General features: G+C 44.2%; 1 protein-coding gene across 1 annotated transcript in view; it reads right to left on the bottom strand.

Moving 5' to 3' along the window:
* The window catches only part of mfge8b (milk fat globule EGF and factor V/VIII domain containing b), a 47,202-nt gene extending 27,587 nt beyond the window's left edge, over positions 1-19,615 (bottom strand). The window contains exon 1 of the mRNA XM_083655084.1: positions 19,499-19,615. Within this exon, the coding sequence (XP_083511210.1) occupies positions 19,499-19,580 (82 nt within the window). The 5' untranslated portion in view covers positions 19,581-19,615. The remainder of the gene's footprint in view (positions 1-19,498) is intronic.
* Positions 19,616-19,702: the final 87 nt, after the last annotated feature.

Below are 19,702 nucleotides of genomic sequence, written 5' to 3'. Positions count from 1 at the left end.
AGTGGCGACAGTGCTCTCCAAACTAGAGGAAGGCAAGCAAAAAGCAGTGTGAGGAAGCCATTCTCATGAAAATGGATTGGCGAAAACGCTTTCGCTTTCGCGTTTGGGAGCTGGCGGGGGGGGATTGCAAATTTGCATAATAGATTATGGGTGCAAGACACTTTGAAACACGCAGCATAAATAAGACCAGAATCGCAAAAGCTTCATCAAAGCTCTCAACCGAAACCGCAAGAAACGAGCGAGCCCATATCCAGACTTGCCGAGCGGCCGCCAGCAGACAGGAGCAGCAGCAAAGCAGTGAGCCTGGTGACGCGAGGTTACAGCAGCAGCAGCAACAAGCTTGTGACACGCCCGCTGCAGCCAAGAAGAACACACACGGAGGGAGGAGTTTGAAGGAGAGGGGTGTTTCCTGCTGTTATGGAGGAAATTACTGTTCAAAACTATTGTTTAGATGTCTGACGTCTTACTGATGCCAAAAATGAATGGTTAAAGTGACTGTTCTATCGAATTTCACAAAAAGCCGTTTATCTCAGAATAAATTTTCAGACGCTGAAACCATGCTGTATTCAACTGCTAATGCTTACATAACTACTAACTCTACAAACTAACTCTTTTAGACAGAGAAAGCACACATTCTATTAGTTCTTTTGAGATATTGTGTGTTCACAAAATCCTAACAGAAACGAATCCTCGGCTCTTGAAAGATGAGCCAGAATCCTCAAAAAAAAACCTTGGCAGAAGCTAACTACAGTATTGAAAAACGGCTGGCAGTGAATGTGTTAATAGGTAATACAAACAGTCGGATAAATATCAACTCCCTTTTTTTACTTAGAATGTGCTTTAAAATCCGAATGTCAACATACATTTAAACATAAACGATTCAGCAATTATCTGTCAACGATCCGATTCGATGCATCGCGACGCGTCCGCATCGCGATGCATCAATTAAACGATTAATTTCGACACCCCTAGTTATAGCCATAGAACTGTTCTTATTTGGATACTGTTCATGACGGAAAAAAGCGTAAATCCTTAATATTATCCATGTTTCGGCCGGATATTCAGCTAAAATCAAATGTGTCCCCCCCCACCCCCCCCCATTTGACATTTGGTAGCAGCAGAGGTTCATTAATTTCCTCTCACTGTGGTGCTGAGTAAGGCAGGGAAAGAACCTATCTACCTACTGTAGGTTGGATGCATCAGTCTGGAACAGCTGAGTAAGCCATCGCTACACAACACAGTACACGCGCGCCGCACACACAAAACAGATGCTGGATGCTTCCAGCAGCATCACTGCTGCCCACCCTCAACCTGACAGCCTGGCAGCTCTTTGGGGCACGAGGGAGGGACACCGTATCAGTTAGTGCTGAAAGAGAAGCATTAAGAGGCGAGCTGTGGTTTTCAAAAACAATAGAATGAAACAGCTATAATCTTAAGAGTTATGTTCTCAAAGGGGATATTATCCACTGTGTGAAAAGTCTTTGACACCGTAGCTTAGAAAATAGCCTAATTGAAATTAAATTGTGGTGCCGTCTAAAAAGATAAGCAGCTTAAAATCCTTGGTTGACTAAATAACAGCTTTACAGAGTCTTTATGTTGGAGATATTGAACAATAGCAATTACGGTACATTTTTCTCAACATAGGCTACTGTATATACAGTATAGCAATTTAGAAATGACCACTTCAATTACACCCCTATATGTTTTTGACACTTTGATGAATTATGTTAGGAAGTGAGTGAACCAAAGCTTTTCAACGGCACAGCTTTCCCCCAAATGAACACTTATCATTTGGATAATTGTCAACTTAGAAAAATCAAGGCTCAGGGGCCCCAAGTGTGAAATTGGCGGTTCACGCACCGCTGTGTCTGTCTGCCACACAGGCCTAAAAGAGGAGGTCTGACCCCATTTCAGCCCGTGAGTAGGGAACCTCTTCCCGCCTCAAACAAAAAGCAGACTCGTGGGAGTAGATAAGCAATGTTTTGTTGGAAAGCTACAGTTAGAAAGAGGAAAGGAGGCATTTTAGTTTTGCTGAGGGTATAATTCTCAGAGGCCCTATACATCCCGTCTGGTTTTCCCCCGCAAGACCACGGTTGAAAATGGCACTTCGGTGAGAGACTTCCATCTTCCCATGCGTCGCTGTGTCTTCTCCCCCATCTCTTTTAACACCCTGCCCCCCAGCACGCACACACGTTCTCTCACATGCACGCGCTCACGCGCTCTCACACACACACGCTCTCACACACACACGCTCACACACACACACACACACACACACACACACACACACACACACACACACACACACACACACACACACACACACACTCTCGCTCTCTTTTGTCCCCCCCAAACACTCCATGAGAGGAGAGCCCTCTGAGTAAAGTTTATTCGGTGCGAGCACTGCTGCATGCTGGGAAGACGCAATTGTACAAGCTGGTGTTGGGGGAGTGGAAAAGGGGGAAAAGCAAATATAAGTTGTAAGAGATATATACAGTTTGGCGACTGTACTTTGAACATTTGACATTTCAGACAGACCAGTAACAACCCTGCCGGAGATTTCCGACTATTAGGATAGATATTTGTGTGAGAGAGATCCACTTTGCCAACATCCTGTTTGACTGTTTATCCACCAAACTTAATTTCCCAACAACGTGCACTTTATGCAGTATCATCAGTGCGGTACCCAGGGTCACGGCCTTCAAGTGCTCCCACATCTCAGCGGGGGGAGTTAGCCAATGGCCTTGTCTGGCACCAGCAACACATCCTTATCCAAATGTTACTGCCTGTTTATCTTTGGGAAGGAAGACAACCGCCCTCTTCCTACAGTGGCTGGCAGCTCCCTTCAGGAAAAGCCTTTAGTGCAGACAGTCCATCCTGTTGGAAGAATGACCTTCCTAGTGTCATTTTTCACTGGCTCAGTCTGACTCATAAACTTGCTCCTTTTCCCCCCCTGTGACAGGGAGGTTTAAGACACACAAATACAAATGAAATCAGAGAGAGACACCCAGGTTCGTTTAACTTCTAACTTTGCTTTGGTGGAATTTTAAAAAGTGTGTCTGGAAAGGTAACAAAGAGACATGTTGCCTTGTGGTCTGTCCGGTTAAATCCCTGGATCCCCCCCCCCCCCATTTTGCCACCATCAGCCTGCGGTGGTTTTAGTGAGGAAATTAAATTGCTGGCATAATAGTCGAGGTGGTCAGCAAGGAGAGCGTGGTCAAACCACCAGATCCTTCTTGAAGAGCCCCTAAATGATGCTGCAGTCGGGTAAAAACCACATCTGTGTAAAAGTACATTCAAGAATGAAGAACAGAAAGCTTACTTTCTCATTAAAGCTATGCATTTTCCAAATACAATGGGGGTTTGAAAAGGTTTTGCATGCACAAGGGTGATGAAACAAAACAATAAAAAAGTTACTTTGATTTCAAGAAAGAAAAACAGCCAAACTGCAGTGATGTGGTTTTTACCCCACAGGAACCTGAAGCTCCACACTGCTGTTTCAGAGGAAACCAAAGAGTTGCTCTTGTCTATTATCTACACACACTGCTAACAGCAAGATTAACGGCCTTTTAGATAAGCAGGAATTTACATTACAAGGGAAATCTGTGGCTGTAGTTTGTTGTGATTATTGAGAAATCCCTACTAGAAAACAACCAAGAACCAACAAATAACAAGTCTGAGAACTCTGATGTTTCCATACCGTTTTGCCTTTTGTAGCTTTACTCTTACATCTTCACCTACCACCGCTCTCTCCTACTGTACATAGGGACACACACATATTGATTACATTTACAGTCTCTGAGCTTTGCACTCACACAATGTTGACAATTCAGGAATTTCAGCGTATTCTACTGTTTCACTCGTCGGCTAAAAGAGTATGAATATTTCTGCCTTTAACCTCCTCCACAAGCTCAAGCGCTACCGTTTGGTTGCTGCTGAATGAGGTAATAAAAGTATCGGCTGGCTGACTTGCTGCAGTGTGTGTGAATAGCTGAACTGTTGGATCAGCAGCTGGGATGCGGAGTCAGGTGCTGGGTGGGGAGTTCTCGCAGGGTCATGCCACTCTTATCACTTCTATTGATTAGCTCTGTCACAGTCAGAGATGGAGATAAGATAGAAATGTTTTGTTTGGCTGCAAAATCACTTTACGTTTATGCCCAGAAAATGAATGTGGTTAAGACCTACAGTAGACCCCAGACACACACAAAAAAACTTGTATTACTTGAAACACAAGCTTTACGGGTGTTATGCGTTATCCTGTTATTTCCTAATGCGTTTTCATCATTTGAAAACCTTAAAGGAACACTGTCAAACTACATGAATGATGAATAGTTTGACAGTTATTGAGAGTTGATTTGAGTTAATGAGTTATTAGTTTGAGTTAGCGTGGACCAGTGATGTCACTGGTCCACACTTTAACACTCAATAACTGTCAAATTAAATGACAGACTTCAAAACAGTTTACAGTTTTCTGATATACTACTGATGTTCTAAATGATACAAAGCTGGTTGAAAATGGGCGGAGTGTTCCTTTAACACCTACTCTAACAAAATGATGGCTGCCGTGAAAGTAAAACCAATTATGGGCAACTATTAAAGTTATAAGTTATCTTAAAGGGACAATCCGCCGAAAAACTATGCTGATTTATTTTGTACATGATATCTCACACATATCCAAAAACTGTAAACGATTTTGAAGGCATTAATTTAGTTGGACAGTTATTGCAAGTTGATTTGTGTTAAGTTGTGAACCAGTGATGTCATTCATGCACAAATGACATCAGTGGTCCACATCTGAACTCAAATCAACTCTCAATACATGTATATGTGTGAGATCATGTGCAAAATAAATCAGCATTGTTTTTCTGTGGATTTGCCCTTTAAGACGTATGTGTAACCTGCGTTGTGTTGACAACACTGGCAGCAACTCATGTACGGGCCTGCCCAGGGGTGAGGTGCGATTCAATCCACTGACCTCCCGCTTCCAAAGTGCACGTGCTAACCTACGCCAAGAGAGCCAAGCTGGCTAACCACTATGCCAAGAGAGCTAAGCTGGCTAACCACTACGCCAAGAGAGCTAAGCTGGCTAACCACTACGCCAAGAGAGCTAAGCTGGCTAACCACTACGCCAAGAGAGCCAAGCTGGCTAACCACTATGCCAAGAGAGCTAAGCTGGCTAACCACTACACCAAGAGAGCTAAGCTGGCTAACCACTACGCCAAGAGAGCCAAGCTGGCTAACCACTACGCCAAGAGAGCTAAGCTGGCTAACCACTACACCAAGAGAGCTAAGCTGGCTAACCACTACGCTAAGAGAGCTAAGCTGGCTAACCACTACGCCAAGAGAGCTAAGCTGGCTAACCACTACGCCAAGAGAGCTAAGCTGGCTAACCACTATGCCAAGAGAGTTAAGCTGGCTAAGCACTACTGTACGGCAAGAGAGCTAAGATGGCTAACCGCTACGCTAAGAGAGCTAAGCTGGCGCTAACCACTAGGCCAAGAGAGCTAAGATGGCTAACCACTACGCCAAGAGAGCTAAGCTGGCTAACCACTTCGCCAAGAGAGCTAAGCTGGCTAACCACTACGCCAAGAGAGCTAAGCTGGCTAACCACTTCGCCAAGAGAGCTAAGCTGGCTAACCACTACACCAAGAGAGCTAAGCTGGCTAACCACTACGCCAAGAGAGCTAAGCTGGCTAACCACTACGCCAAGAGAGCTAAGCTGGCTAACCACTACGCCAAGAGAGCTAAACTGGCTAACCACTACGCCAAGAGAGCTAAGCTGGCTAACGGGCCTTTATACTGGGAGTGAGTTTCACCAACTTACTCACTACCACTCGGCACTCACATTCATTCAGTTACATATGCCCACAAAATATTTCTATTTTTGAAGATAGGATTATCTGCATTTTAGAATGAAACCCTTAAAATATTCAACATTAAACTACTTTTTTTAAATGGATTTCTGAAGCTTAAATTCGAACTGAACCCGTTCGGAGCCCAAGTGGCGCATGGGTCGGAGTCCGTTTCAGACTGAAAACATAACTTGTCTGAGATGACAGGTTGAGAGGCGGGTCATAGTAGCATGTCGATGATTTTATTTGACAATTCTGGGGACTGGATTGGGCTTTGGCCAATCCTGGCGTGTTCCGCCCCCAAATCGAGTGGGATTCAGCGTATTGTGGCCATGTGGTGCTCTCCTCGGGAAGAGCCTGGTGACGCGAGCTACGCGAGTAGAGCCGCAGCAGGCAGCCAGCTGCCTTTTGTGTGGTGCGGAGCGAAGAGTGCAGCCCGTCGGCCTGGAATCTCCGAGGGGCTGGGGTCTGAATTCGGCCTTAACAACGTTAACTCACGTTGTCCTGGAATGCGAATTTAAGAGCCAGTTACATTTCTTTGCATTCTTAGACATTACCGTTTGCTTTTTTTCGTATGTTGCCTACAATTGGCCAAGTTAGTAGTTAGTTTATGGGCTAGAAATTCTGCCAGATTACAGGCACTAGTCGCCATTTTCTCCTTCATTTGGAAGAGAAAATGATCCTGAAATGAAGATTTGATTGACAGCTGCCATGTCATGATATGATTGGTTGAAATGGGGTAGAGATTTGATAGTACTTTACTAGGTGACGTCAGCAAACTGTAGATTACTGTTATAAATGAAATCTTGAAAAATGAACTTTTGATGTGAAAAAGTGTGAAAAACGAAATTAATTAGATTTTTGTGATTTTTTTGGCATACATTATTAAATAGGTGCACTGAATACCCAGGTATTTGAACTAAAAGAAAACAAAAGTAATTTTTGGGTTCAGCTCGACTTTAAATCCTGATGATCTTGACAACTTGTTACATGCTAAAACAGCTATGTTGCGTGTTGATCCTATCCATAGTGATGGATCAGAAAGGTATGTGCTGTTATGTTTGGCAGGACACGCGCCGTTACCACAGAGCATTGTGCACTTCTCACTCCTTATGAGTCACGGCCCATGCCTTTCCCATGATGCACCGGGCCAAGAATGAGGTCCAAATACCAGACCGAGAGAATGCACAGCCGCCAGAGCCACTGCCACACAATGACTCAGTCCTCAATAATCAGGTCTACCAACAAAGACTGTGGACCTGGTTCTGTAAAAGGGTATGAGGAGAGAGATATGGGTGGATATTGAGAAGAAAGAAAAAGATAACAAACAAGTACTGGGTTCTTAGCACAGGATTTAGGTATTTTATTATCTTAAAGCAGCTACGAGCAAGATTTTCGATTGTTATTAAACAGTCTAAATTTTTAATATCGATGCTTCACATCTTACCTCTAATATTAGAAGAGACCAACGCAGAGTAGTCTCGCTTGAAAGCAGAGTGAATCGGCGAGTGTGGTCTTGATGATTAGTCTGTCTCATACACTGTAAAGGTCTGTCTGCGGGCCGGTGTCATCAGGAAGTGAAATGAAACGGTTTGCGGCAGCCACTTCGGCCATAACCACAAAATTACTAAATTACTTTCAAACAAACTGTTAGAATATAATGAGAGATGTTCGCGAGAGCAGAACGTAGCGACGGCAGCAGGAGGGGAAAGCCGTCCTTGTTTTGGGTCTGTTGCTAGGCAGAGCGAAACGGTTTACGGCAGCTGTAAACAGTTGATAGACAGAGCGAAACGGTTTACGGCCATAGCAACAGACCCAAAACAGCTGCCCCTTGCTACTTTCTGCTCTGCGTTGGTCTCGTCTAATATTAGAGGTAAGATGTGAGGCATCGATATTATAAGTGAGGCATCGTGCATAAGTATCTCCGCTCTAGGCTAAAATCTCAGCCAATAAATACAATTTTGGCAGGCATTGACATAAGTGTGCAAACCTTCCTCCCTCTATAAACAATACACATTACAGACACAGGTTTTGCTAATTGCAACCTGGCTAAGTACCGTAAATTCCGGACTATAAGCCGCACCTTTTTTCCCGTTTTTTGGCCTTTTTTGGCCCCTGCGGCTTATATAACGGTGCGGCTTATCTATGGATTTTTTCCAAAAAAAAAAAAAAAAAAAAAAAATCTCTCTTTTTTAGCACTCTTTCTAACTATAAATCCACTTCTGTTTTAATTTCCTCTCTTGCCCTCTTTTCACCACACCGCGGACACTGTGTGCACTGTAAAAAACAACACAGGTGGTGTTGTGTTATGTTGTTTTGTTGAAATGTTAATAAATGGGAGCTTCCTCAAACAGCCATCTCTTTCCCGACAATCCCCTCTGTGCATGAACCCTTACATATGGTAATTAAACATTAAAACACAAAAAAAAAAAAAAAAAAAAAAAAATACCATTAAAACACCCGCGGCTTATAGTCCGGTGCGGCTTATATATGTAAAAAATAGTCAACTTTGCAGGTGCGGCTTATACACCGGTGCGCCTTATAGTCCGGAATTTACGGTAAGTTGTTGTGTGTGTGGTGCTGGTGGATCTTCTGTACTTTAGCAAACTAGGCCCAGATCTTCAATTTATGCATCCATTGATGGACGGGTCTGGGTTTGACGTGAGCGATACTGTGAACAGACGGGAGACAGGAGAGCACACGGTTACGCTTCCTGTACGAGCTTCCAGGACCAACGAGCCGCTCCAAATGAACCGTCTGCTGCTTCTGAGAGGATCAACCAGCACTGTGAGTGGACAGACTTGCCCTCTGACCGTATTAGGGTCCAGGTGGAGTGAGGAAGATGAGAAATAACCCTGGCAGCAGACACAACAAGGGAGTTAAGCACCTTGGGAGGAGGAGCTGTTGTTTGTGTGAGTATGCAGTAAAACAGCTTAACGTACTCGCTGGAGCCATTTGAGGGCACTGCAGGGGGAGAGGGGGAGGAGAGGGAGAGCCAGTTCAGGACAATGGGGGGGGGGGACCTTTTGAGGACACTTTGGAGAGCTGCATAAGGGACTGTGATTGGTTACGGAGAGAGAATAGCAGCTCTGGAGTGGACAAAACTTCCCTTGACATAAGTGGTCCAGGCGAGCTTTAATCAGTTTGATGCACAACAAAATAATTTCTGCAGGCTGCGGCGTTTTAGCAGTGGTTCAATGACAAAGCAGCATGCCCTGTGCTGCATTGGGAAAACGCACACAACGCACTGAATGCAGCCATGGGCAAAATCTCTTTAGTCTGAACGGACTCTTGAGTTATCAAAGACGACGTGGAGTAAATCAGGGGTATACAAATAATAATGCCCTGGGACAGTTTGTTTAAGAGGGCTTTGAGGGAATTGGTTGTTAGAGGGAGCTATGTGTAAATACAAAGTCAAAGCTGTGATAAGTCAGGACTCAGGAGCTCTCAATTCCTGCTGTTCTGAACCTGCACATGTGCAGAACATGTGTAGATGTGCGTGGTTATGTCAGTGTGCAAATGTGATGCATCCTCAGGCCTGAACAGCCTGTGCTCTGCACCGTCATGCGCACACACACACACACACACACACACACACACACACACACACACACACACACACACACACACACACACACACACACACACACACACACACACACACACACACACACACACACACACACACACACACACACACACACACACACAGCTAACCAACCTGATGAGCTGGAGCATATAGGCTGGCCAGATAGTGTGGGAACTCACTGTTAAACACACACACACGCACACACACACACACACACCTCGTTAAAAGTGTTAGGGGGTCACTGAAGCATAATGAAAAGAGACCTGTTGAGAGCGCTCATCTGGCCTGATGCCCTACAGAGAGCAGGGAGGTGGAGGGATGATGAAGGCAGACCTAGAGCAGGGAGGTGGAGGGATGATGAAGGCAGACCTAGAGATGTGCAGGCCAGGAGGGTTCCCACACCTTATTATCTTATTCAAGGTCTTTTCAAGGTCTTTCCCGATCCAATCCCCTCAAATGTAAGTACCCAGCGCAATAGTTTGAGACATGGATCAAGGTTAATTACCGTTACAACCAGTGGCGTAGGCAGAAATTCAATTATAGGTGGGCCTGGATAAAATTAGTGGGGCACAGACAATCCATAACATCTAGAAAATTTCTGGATGTCATGAAGTCGCCATGCATTAGACTCTGGAGATGATGTGCCCTGCGTTTTTAAGCTACAAAACCATTAGCTAGCAAGGCAGCAGCAACTCTGCCTCTAGAAAACAACCAATTTTGCACATTTGGGCAGCGACAACAGCAAAAATAAATAAAAAAAACAGCAAGTTGATTGGCTGGGACAGGGCAAGAAGTGGACGGGCCTGTGCCTACCCGGGCCCACCCATAGAAACGCCCCTGGTTACAACACAGAAATTTTACATTTTCCAGGTTTTGCTAAAGCGTCATGTTGGCTTTCTCGCTTGCTTTCCAAGTTTAACCTGCATCATTCGACTTCAATCACTCATGCACACGTGACTGCACTCTCTCTCGAGAGGCAGGTGGCGTCTGAAACAAGGATGCACAGGTGGTGGGAGACACACATGCAGACAGTGGAACGTAGCCTATTTACTAACATTAAGTAAAGAAAATATATCAAAAGAACTTCAATTTCTATTCTTGCACAAAATATAGTAATTCAAGCACTTTCAATGACCCATGTCTATTTAGTCTATTTTCTAAAACTTTCAAGGCCTTGATTTTTTTCTGTCTCTCTGAAATTCACAAACTTTCAGGTATTTCAAGGAGCCATTAGCCTTTTTCACCCCCCCCCCCCAATTCACCTATTTTGTATCTAAAAGGCAGGAAGTAACACTAGTGCAAGCAAAACAGGGCCCAGGGCCCCGGCACTGGATCACCAAATGGATTGGAAGTTGGAAACCTTCAATAATGTTCTGCTTGCCTTGCACCTGTGTTACTTCTTGCCTTTTAGCTCATTGAGTGCCAGCCACTTTTGGAAAACGGACGCTCCCAGTGCCAGAGTTTCAGAGCGTTTTCAGTGATTTCTCGAGGCCCACAGAATATTGTGTGATATTACTATGTAAACACCGAATGAGGAGACTCTATTGTATCATCAGCAAAAAAAAGTTTATTGATACCATTTTCCGTTCTTTAGTTATCAGCCGGAGAAGATAGGTTGTTTTCAGCAAAAACAGGCGTTTCAAATTAGAAGCTGAGATATTCAGCCTTTTGTGAAATTAAGCATTTCAAGCACATTCACTGACTCTGAAGCTAATATTTTCTGATGTAGTGATGTGGTGTAGTTGTGTGGTGCCCTGCGTGCCCCACCCCCCTCTCCCCCCCTCAGCTGCAAACTCCTCCCCACACTAACAGACAGCCTCACGCACCCAGCGTCTATTTTCGGAGTGCTCCGTTTTTGTGCGCCGGCTCCCAGCGCGACACGGAAAAGCCAAACCGGACTGCTGAGAATGGTTTGGCCCTTCGGCGTCGGGTGCTGCTTTTATGGCGGCTAATCGTGTGGAGAAACTATACAGCAGAGACAGAGGGGGTCAGTTGTGGGCGCGGATTGACTGCTGTTCGCAGCCAACGTCAGCTCCAGCCAGAGCAATCTATATGGCTCTGGCTGCAGCATGAGCGGTTTCTCTTTCATCACGGGGCTTTTTTCCTGCTGTTTTCCGGACCTTTCTCTAATCTGGAGAGCCCTGTCGCCACCTAATGAGTCCGTAAAATAGGTTATACACCTTCAATAGCTACAATATTTGTACAGGAGATGCCTGAGGCTTTGATCCACGTCCCACCGTCAAAAAACGCATTTGACGCCGATCGACGTCATTGGCGCTCAACGTTACTATTTACTTTGACGCCGATCGACGTCATTGGCACTCAATGAGTTAGACACAAAATGGGTGAATTGGGTGTGAAGTGAGAAGGGCCAATGGGAATCCTGGATGTGGATTTCTTCTCCAGGCCAGGCCTACCTGACCCAGACCGACTCATATAGACTGTCCTGATCCAGGCCAGGCCTACCTGACCCAGACCGACTCATATAGACTGTCCTGATCCAGGCCAGGCCTACCTGACCCAGACCGACTCATATAGACTGTCATATAGACTGTCCTGAGCCTTTTCAACATGTCTGCAGGACTCCAGCTGCAGATGAGCGGTCAGAATCTGGAGCGTTACTCCAGAGCAGCACAGCCATCTGCTGCTCCAAAAAACTAAAACGTTGACTGGCTGCTAAAAAATACACACGTGTCACGCGCCGTCAACGAGACAACAAGCTTTTCTCTGAAGTAACTGAACTAGAGCCTAACGGACTAACAGGCGTTAAACACTGAGCGAACCACCTGTGAATTCAAGAATTCAGACATTTAATTGTTCTTGTCAATTAAACTCAATTCTGATTTCCCTCTTGGCCGGATGTGTAAGATCAGGGGACAGCATGTAAAATATTCAGCGCGACAAGATTGGAAAGTGGGGTGACAGACATTAAAATAGAGGAGCCCAAATTAGAAGATAATTCCATATTGTGATGAAACATTGATTAAGGAAGCCATTCAAAATTCAGAGTCTGTCCTCCCCTGAGGGAGCTGGCAGGAAGGAATAATCAAGTCATCAAGGAGACAAGGCACAGGCCCCCGAAGGGAAGACCCCGTACTGACAGATGGTAAGGGCAGAGGGGACAAACTTTAAACAATGGAACGCACGCACACGCGCACACACACACACACACACACACACACACACACACACACACACACATTCAGCAACTTGCACACAGACACACATCATTAAAGCATAACGCACATGAACTGCGAGTGTCAACACATCCACTTAAAGGAGAATTTCGTTTTTTTACACCACGGTCCTCATTTCCAGCTTAAAATATGATGTTTTCTACCCCAAAATTCTTCTGGGTTCATTCGGATCCCCACAGAAGATTTGTCGCACCGAGTACACTCCTCAAACACTCAAACAGGCTAGAAGGGTAGCCTGCGGGGCATGCTGCACGCGCTCTGTAAATGACACTTTTTCGGTCACATCGCGGTTCATTCTGGTTGTAAATATAATTATTTAGCTAATAGCTAGAAGCTAAGCTAACACCAACACAACAGTCAACGTTGATCTGCCCCGGATGGGATTACAGTGCTCATCTTCTTCTGTGGTTTCTCTTCTTACCACACTTCTTCAGAGAAACCACAGAAGAAGAAGATGAGCACTGTAACCCCATCCGGGGCAGATCGGAGCCGACTCTTTTGTTGTTGTTAGCTTAGCTTCTAGCTATTAGCTAAATAATTATATTTACAACCAGAATGAACCGCGATGTGACCGAAAAAGTGTCATTTACAGAGCGCGTGCAGCATGCCCCGCAGGCTCCCGTTCTAGCCTGTTTGAGTGTTTGAGGAGTGTACTCGGTGCGACAAATCTTCTGTGGGGATCCGAATGAACCCAAAAGTATTTTGGGGTAGAAAACATCATATTTTAAGCTGGAAATGAGGACCGTGGTGTAAAAAACCGAAATTCTCCTTTAATTTATAGGCTTCGACTGATACAGATACAGATATTTTTAGACTTGAGTCACTGATATCATTTAAAAAGTAGAACCTGCACACCAAAGTATAAATTTACCTCTTTATTGCATCATCATGATGACAATGTTTCGATCCATGATGGATCTTTATCAGGTGGTCAAATTAAATAGTTATTTATTAGTTATTTATTATTTCAGTGTTTCCCCCAGTATTTGACTCGTCAGGGTGAAAAAGCCTCTAAAAAAACTCAATTTCATCCCGGGCCACATCAGCATTATGGTTGCTCTCAAAGGGCTGGTTGTAAATGTAACACCATGTATCTATCTAGCCGACGTGTTATCATATTTCATAATTACCTCTGATTCGATTATTATAGTTTTAAGTAATAACTTTATAACTAGCTCTGAAAGCAGAATTAATGGCAAACAGACAACCAGTTAGCCTACAACTTATTATTCAATTTAACAATAGCTATTTTTAGCAATATTGCGAATAATTATATTGTACAAGTTGTATCCTTTGGTAGGTCTCGTGGGTCATATAAAATGATATGAGTTTGACACGTGAATAGACCATGATGGGACACTAATAATTGAAAGCCAATAAGCCATAATAATGATTTCTTACGGAAGGGAGACCTGACCCACCTACTGAATTGTAGGGGAAGCTCTGGGATGAATTAGGGCCTTAAAAAGAAGGGTGAAATAATTGACAAATAAACAGTAAATCCACATCTAAACTATTAAACGAAACGCCCAACGAATATAAAATGTCACAAGTATTATGTAGCCGTATTCAGTGAGAAACAATGGTCCATAACTGATATGTCACTACTATAATGAGGTGGAAGGTTGAGGCGCGGAGCCGAGCGGGGGCATGCTATAAATGACCACGCAACCTAGAAATGACCTAGAAATGAGCATGTGAAGCTAGAAATAAGCGCGCAAAGCGAATTATATTTCTAGTTGAACATAAGGCCAACATGGGTCCTGTACATTGGTCTAACCATAATTCTCTCACATGGATATTTGCATGATCTTCAACACAAAACCGAGCATGTTAACGTGAATGCATCCACCCACCTACATACAGACATTTCTCTCACACTCTCTCTCACTCTCACTCTCACTCTCACTCTCACTCTCACACACACACACACACACACACACACACACACACACACACACACACACACACACACACACACACACACACACACACACACACACACACACACACACACACACACACCATTGGCCCAGTGTCAGGCTATATTTAGCCCTGGTTCACTCAGTTGCTCTAAGTGGTCTTGTTGTGAGAAAAGACTGCCTCGTGCCCGACACAGAACACCGTTTTCCACTCAGAAAGAGACAAGTGAGTTATAACCTGCTGCTTGTTCTAGCATTTAATCTGTTTAAAAACACAAAACACACAAATCCTCCCTCAGCTCTTCTTCTACCCTGCAAACGTTTCGTTTGACACAGCAACAAGTCCCCCCCCCCCCTTCCTCTCTGGTACTATGGACAGGCTGCTGTGGAAGTATAGGGCAGATGTCGTTTGAGTGGTTATTAGTGGGAGGAAGTTCACTCACTGCCCTGTCCGTTTTGGGGGCCACATCCGGAAAAGTGACTCAACCTGGCTATATGTATGGTCAGTCAGTGTGCAGCCACGCCTTTTTCTCTGTGTCCGTCTCCTGCATCTCAAGGAACTAACAAATTGGGAAGTGGGTTATGTTTGGGAAGGGCAGACTGGATTATTCATTCGTTTTTGATTCTAAGAAAAAGGTCTCGGGGAGAAGAAAGTGTGTCAAATGAATGGGGGCTTGTGGGTGTATATAAATGTTCAAGCAGCTCATAAGAATATTACTACTGAAACTGAAGTGCACCTAGTAACTGCAGAAGTTCTATATTATAAATTACATTCATTTTTAGCCTATGTGTCTCATAACAACTGAGTGAGTGGTTCTCAACCCCTTTTTCTGTCATGGGTTAATGCGTTTATTTTAAATGCACTTTACTATATGATGTTGAGTGCCACTGCCACATAAATAAATAAAAAGATCAACATAACAAATTATAGTTGAGTGGAATAGCTTCTGTTTTTCAAACCATTTCTCTGTAGTGGTGTCACTCCCTTAGAAAACAAAAAAGCCAAACTGTCATAGGCCTACTTCAAAAGAACAGGAAAGGCAATTCCATCCAAATGGTACTTTTTTATGTCATACTTTGCTTACTGGCAATTTTCCATAAAGGGTTGACAGAAGCCTGAATTAATTTGGTGAGCACTGATTGCTGGGGAAGGCAATGTCAGAGGTCCATAGTTTGTCAGCTCATACGTAGCTGGAAAATGCATGTGAAAATGTTAAGTCTTAAATGTTTATTCGAATGAGATGGAACCTACCCAAGTTATGAATTCTTCCCTGAGTCAATGTGCAGATGTGCAGCTTGTGAACAGGCAAGGCAGGCAGCTGCTTGGGGCCCCCAGCCCATTAGGGGCACTCTGAGGGCTGACAAACTTTATTCCAAAGCAGTGATCGCAACTCCTTCGTCCTTTCCCATTAAACAACCAATGGATGATTTGCAATGACACTGAAACCTTCCTAAAGGGGCCCCATCTCATCCACTGTCCTGGACGATTTGCAATGATGTAGGAAACCTCCCTAAAGGGGCCCCATGTCATTCCCTGGACAATTTTGCAATGGCATGACATCACAGTAGGAAACGTCCCTAAAGGGGCCCCGTGTAATTCCCGTCAAACTTGTACGATTCACGTACATTCTCTTGAATTGAAATTGAAACCTACATTCAAGAGAATCTGCATGAATCGGGACGGGAATGATTTACGGTCACTGTGACCATTCCCGTCAAACTTGCATGAATCATGCAAGTTTTTTTTTGTCCCCCCCCCTGATTTTTTATCCCATTTTTATCCCCCATTAGTGCTAATTTTAATTTATGTAATCTGGTTGCTGCTCCACCCTCTGCCGATCTGGGGAGAGCCAAAACTGGCTCCATGCTTCCTCCGATACATGGGCAGTTAGCCAGCCGCTTCTTTTCACCTGACAGGGGAAGAATCACGCAAGTTTGACGGGAATGATTTACGGTCACTGTGACCATTCCCATCAAACTTGCATGATTCACACACATTGTCTTGAATTGAAAATTAAAGAACATGAAGAAGAGTTATCTTATCTGGAAGTCAAAAAATAAAAGAAAATAGGATGAGGAAAAAGAAGCATGACAGTGGAGCAGATGCTGATTAAGCAGATCACTGAATGCTATTATTTAAGATACCCTTAAAGGGATAGTTCAGAATTTTTGATGTGGGGTGTGAGGTACTTGCATACAATCAGTGTACTATGCAGTAGAATGCAGCCAGCGTGGTTGCAGGCTATACTGTAGTAGCTGCTCCACTTATTACTTGAGCACCTGGCTACAGTGAAGTTTCAGCTAAAAACAGGGTGTAAATGACATCTTTTCAAGTCAACTTGGCATCTCAGGGCTTGTGTAAACTTGGACTACGCCAGATGAGCGGTATGGAAGCCCCCCACTACCACCACCACCTGGTTTTTCACGTTTTTTGCTCATGGCCCTGTTCACACTCAGCAGACAGCTCTATTTGCCTGATGCGGCCAGTCTCCATTTCTCCAAACTGGGACCACGCCAGCTGCATTCTACTGCATGCATGTAGTACACTGACTGTTGGCAAGTGACTCATACAACCCCACATCCAAAAGGCAGAACTATCCCTTTAATGGGGGAGTTACTTGAATAACTTAAAGTCCCTGGAAACCAGAAATATTTCTTTATTATTTAGCATTTTGAGTTAATCACATCACAGGACCCTATGTTAATAAGCCACCAGCCAAATTTGAACGATGATGAACGTCGCAAAGTATATAAATTTAGGTTTGACAGCCATGGCAAAACTCATGAGATTTCATTATTTTTTAGAGTGTACTTTCTCCCGCGGAATGTGTGGGCGTGTCCAGTCTACAGCAGGGAAATTTCTGTCTCTCGGAGAGCGCGAGAGAGAGGGGGGGAGGGAAACGGAGAAAGAAAGAAAGAGAGATGAGTGCACACACCGTGTGTGTGTGTGTGTGTGTGTGTGTTCGCGCGTTGCTCCGCGGCTCTGAGGAAGAGATCTCTCTCTCTCTCTCTCTCTCTCTCTCTCTCTCTCTCTCTCTCTCTCTCTCTCTCTCTCTCTCTCTCTCTCTCTCTCTCTCTCTCTCTCTTCCGCGGCTCTGAGGAAGAGATCTCTGTCCGTTCTCTCTCTCTCTCTCTCTCTCTCTCTCTCTCTCTCTCTCTCTCTCTCTCTCTCTCTCTCTCTCTCTCTCTCTCTCTCTCTCTCTCTCTCTCTCTCTCTCTCTCTCTCTCTCTCTCTCTCTCGGCTCTGAGGAAGAGATCTCTGTCCGTTCTCTCTCTCTCTCTCTCTCTCTCTCGAGAGGGGCATGAAACCCGACACCTTGCTAATCTCACAAGCATAGCGCTTGGCAGACAGCACACAGAGGGAGACGGACAGCGAGGCAGCGCTGTCACTGGGGGCAAAGAACGGACTTGCCATAGGTGGGTGCGGATTGCGCGCGTGTACAAAGGTTATATAGAGCTTATGACGTCATAAGCTCCTGCGTTTTAGCACCTCACGCACTGCTGTCTTCAATGAGGAAGTACTTTGTAGAATCTTGTAGAAAAGTGGCGATTTTAAGGCTTTGGGTTGAAAGTAATGTATAATAATTTCGGAGGCACAAAATTACTAGCATAAGACCCTAAATAACATAGTTATAACGTTTTTGTGGATTTTGGTTTCCAGGGACTTTAACCAGCTAAGCTAACAGTTAAAAGCAGCTGAAAGCAGGGCACAAAATTAGCACCAGTCAAATGATGCTAAAATATAAATATGCAAGTGGCTGCAAAAAAGTTAATTTTGCACCCAGTATGAAAGCTATGAAAAGGCTAATAAAAGCTTTGTCCTATAGGTCAGGAGAGAATTTTAAAGTTCAACTTGAGAAATTCTAATTTTAATATGTAATGTGATGTTGAAATTATTTGGTTATTCATGTAGGTTTTTATTGTTCTGGTTTTTATTCTTCATATTTACAAAATTACAAGGTTTTCGATGTTCTTTATATTTATATTTTGGCAATTCTACTAATATTAACATTTAGAATTAAAAGAATGGTTACATTTCATACATTTTTTGTTGGTGTCAGATTATTTATAAGAAAATGGTGGTGAATGCTGGTTGGAGAGGGGGCCCCTGGGAACTTTTTTGCCTAGGGCCCCAACAGACTCTAGAATTGCCACTGTCAATGTGTAAAACAGGCACATTTCTACAGAGGAAAAAATACATCATGAGAGCAAAGAAGAACACGCTGCTGACATGACGTGATGTCCTCTACTTGGGTCAGAGGAACCGATGAAGGAGAGAATGAAGCCAACAGAATCAGGGCATGTCCCCCATTGTCCATCAGCCTAGATGTGTTTGTGGATACAAAGCCCAGTGCCAGTGGACATGAGTCTGACATGCTTAAGCACAATAGTCAGCCTGATGCGCTGTGCTTCTTTAAAAGAGCACTTTACACAGAAATGCCCTGAGGGGTTCAATGTATCGTGCCATAACAAGAAGTAGCTCTCTGGTTTAGGAAGGTTTGGCCTCGAAAACATGGAAAAACATGGAAGAAAGTTTAAACCCTCACCTCCAACTGAATAAAGTGTGTCAAACCATTGATGTCATTATTTCCATACTGTGCAACAACAGTTTGTTTACCATTAAAATGACTCAGACAGCAGGACCATCTCATTGCAGTTTCAGAGCAGAGCATAACAAAAACAATCCCACATGCAGATTGACACTCGTCCTGTGCACACTACTGAAGGAACTCTCCAATTTACACGCACAAATGCTCCGTTACTTTGGCGATGAATTAGCGGTGTGGCGCAAACCAAATACACTTTTACGCCCAAATACGCCCCAAGAAGTCCAGCAAAGTGCAAACGAGTCCACTACAGTAACGAGTTTGAAACAACTCGAGCGCAACCTTCAACGTGCCTTCACATTACCTGTAAACAAAAACAAAAGCAACTTACCCTGGGTAGTGGAAATGGCCCCGAAGAGCAAACAAGCTGCGAAAAGTGGCAGAGAAAGGGAAGAAGACGCGTGTTCCTTCATGGTTTCTGTGTTCCACTCGTATATATAAACAGTCGCTCTCTTGTAGTCAGTGGAAAGCTGGACAGCTCGAATGAGTGAGTGAGTGAGTGAGCGCGTGCGTGCGCGGGGCTGCAGCAGCTTGT

Source organism: Poromitra crassiceps, assembly GCF_964638095.1.
Source record: "Poromitra crassiceps genome assembly, chromosome: 18".
NCBI lineage: Eukaryota > Metazoa > Chordata > Actinopteri > Beryciformes > Melamphaidae > Poromitra > Poromitra crassiceps.
Note: the sequence above shows the minus strand (reverse complement) of the source record. Positions and strands in the feature narration are given on the sequence as shown.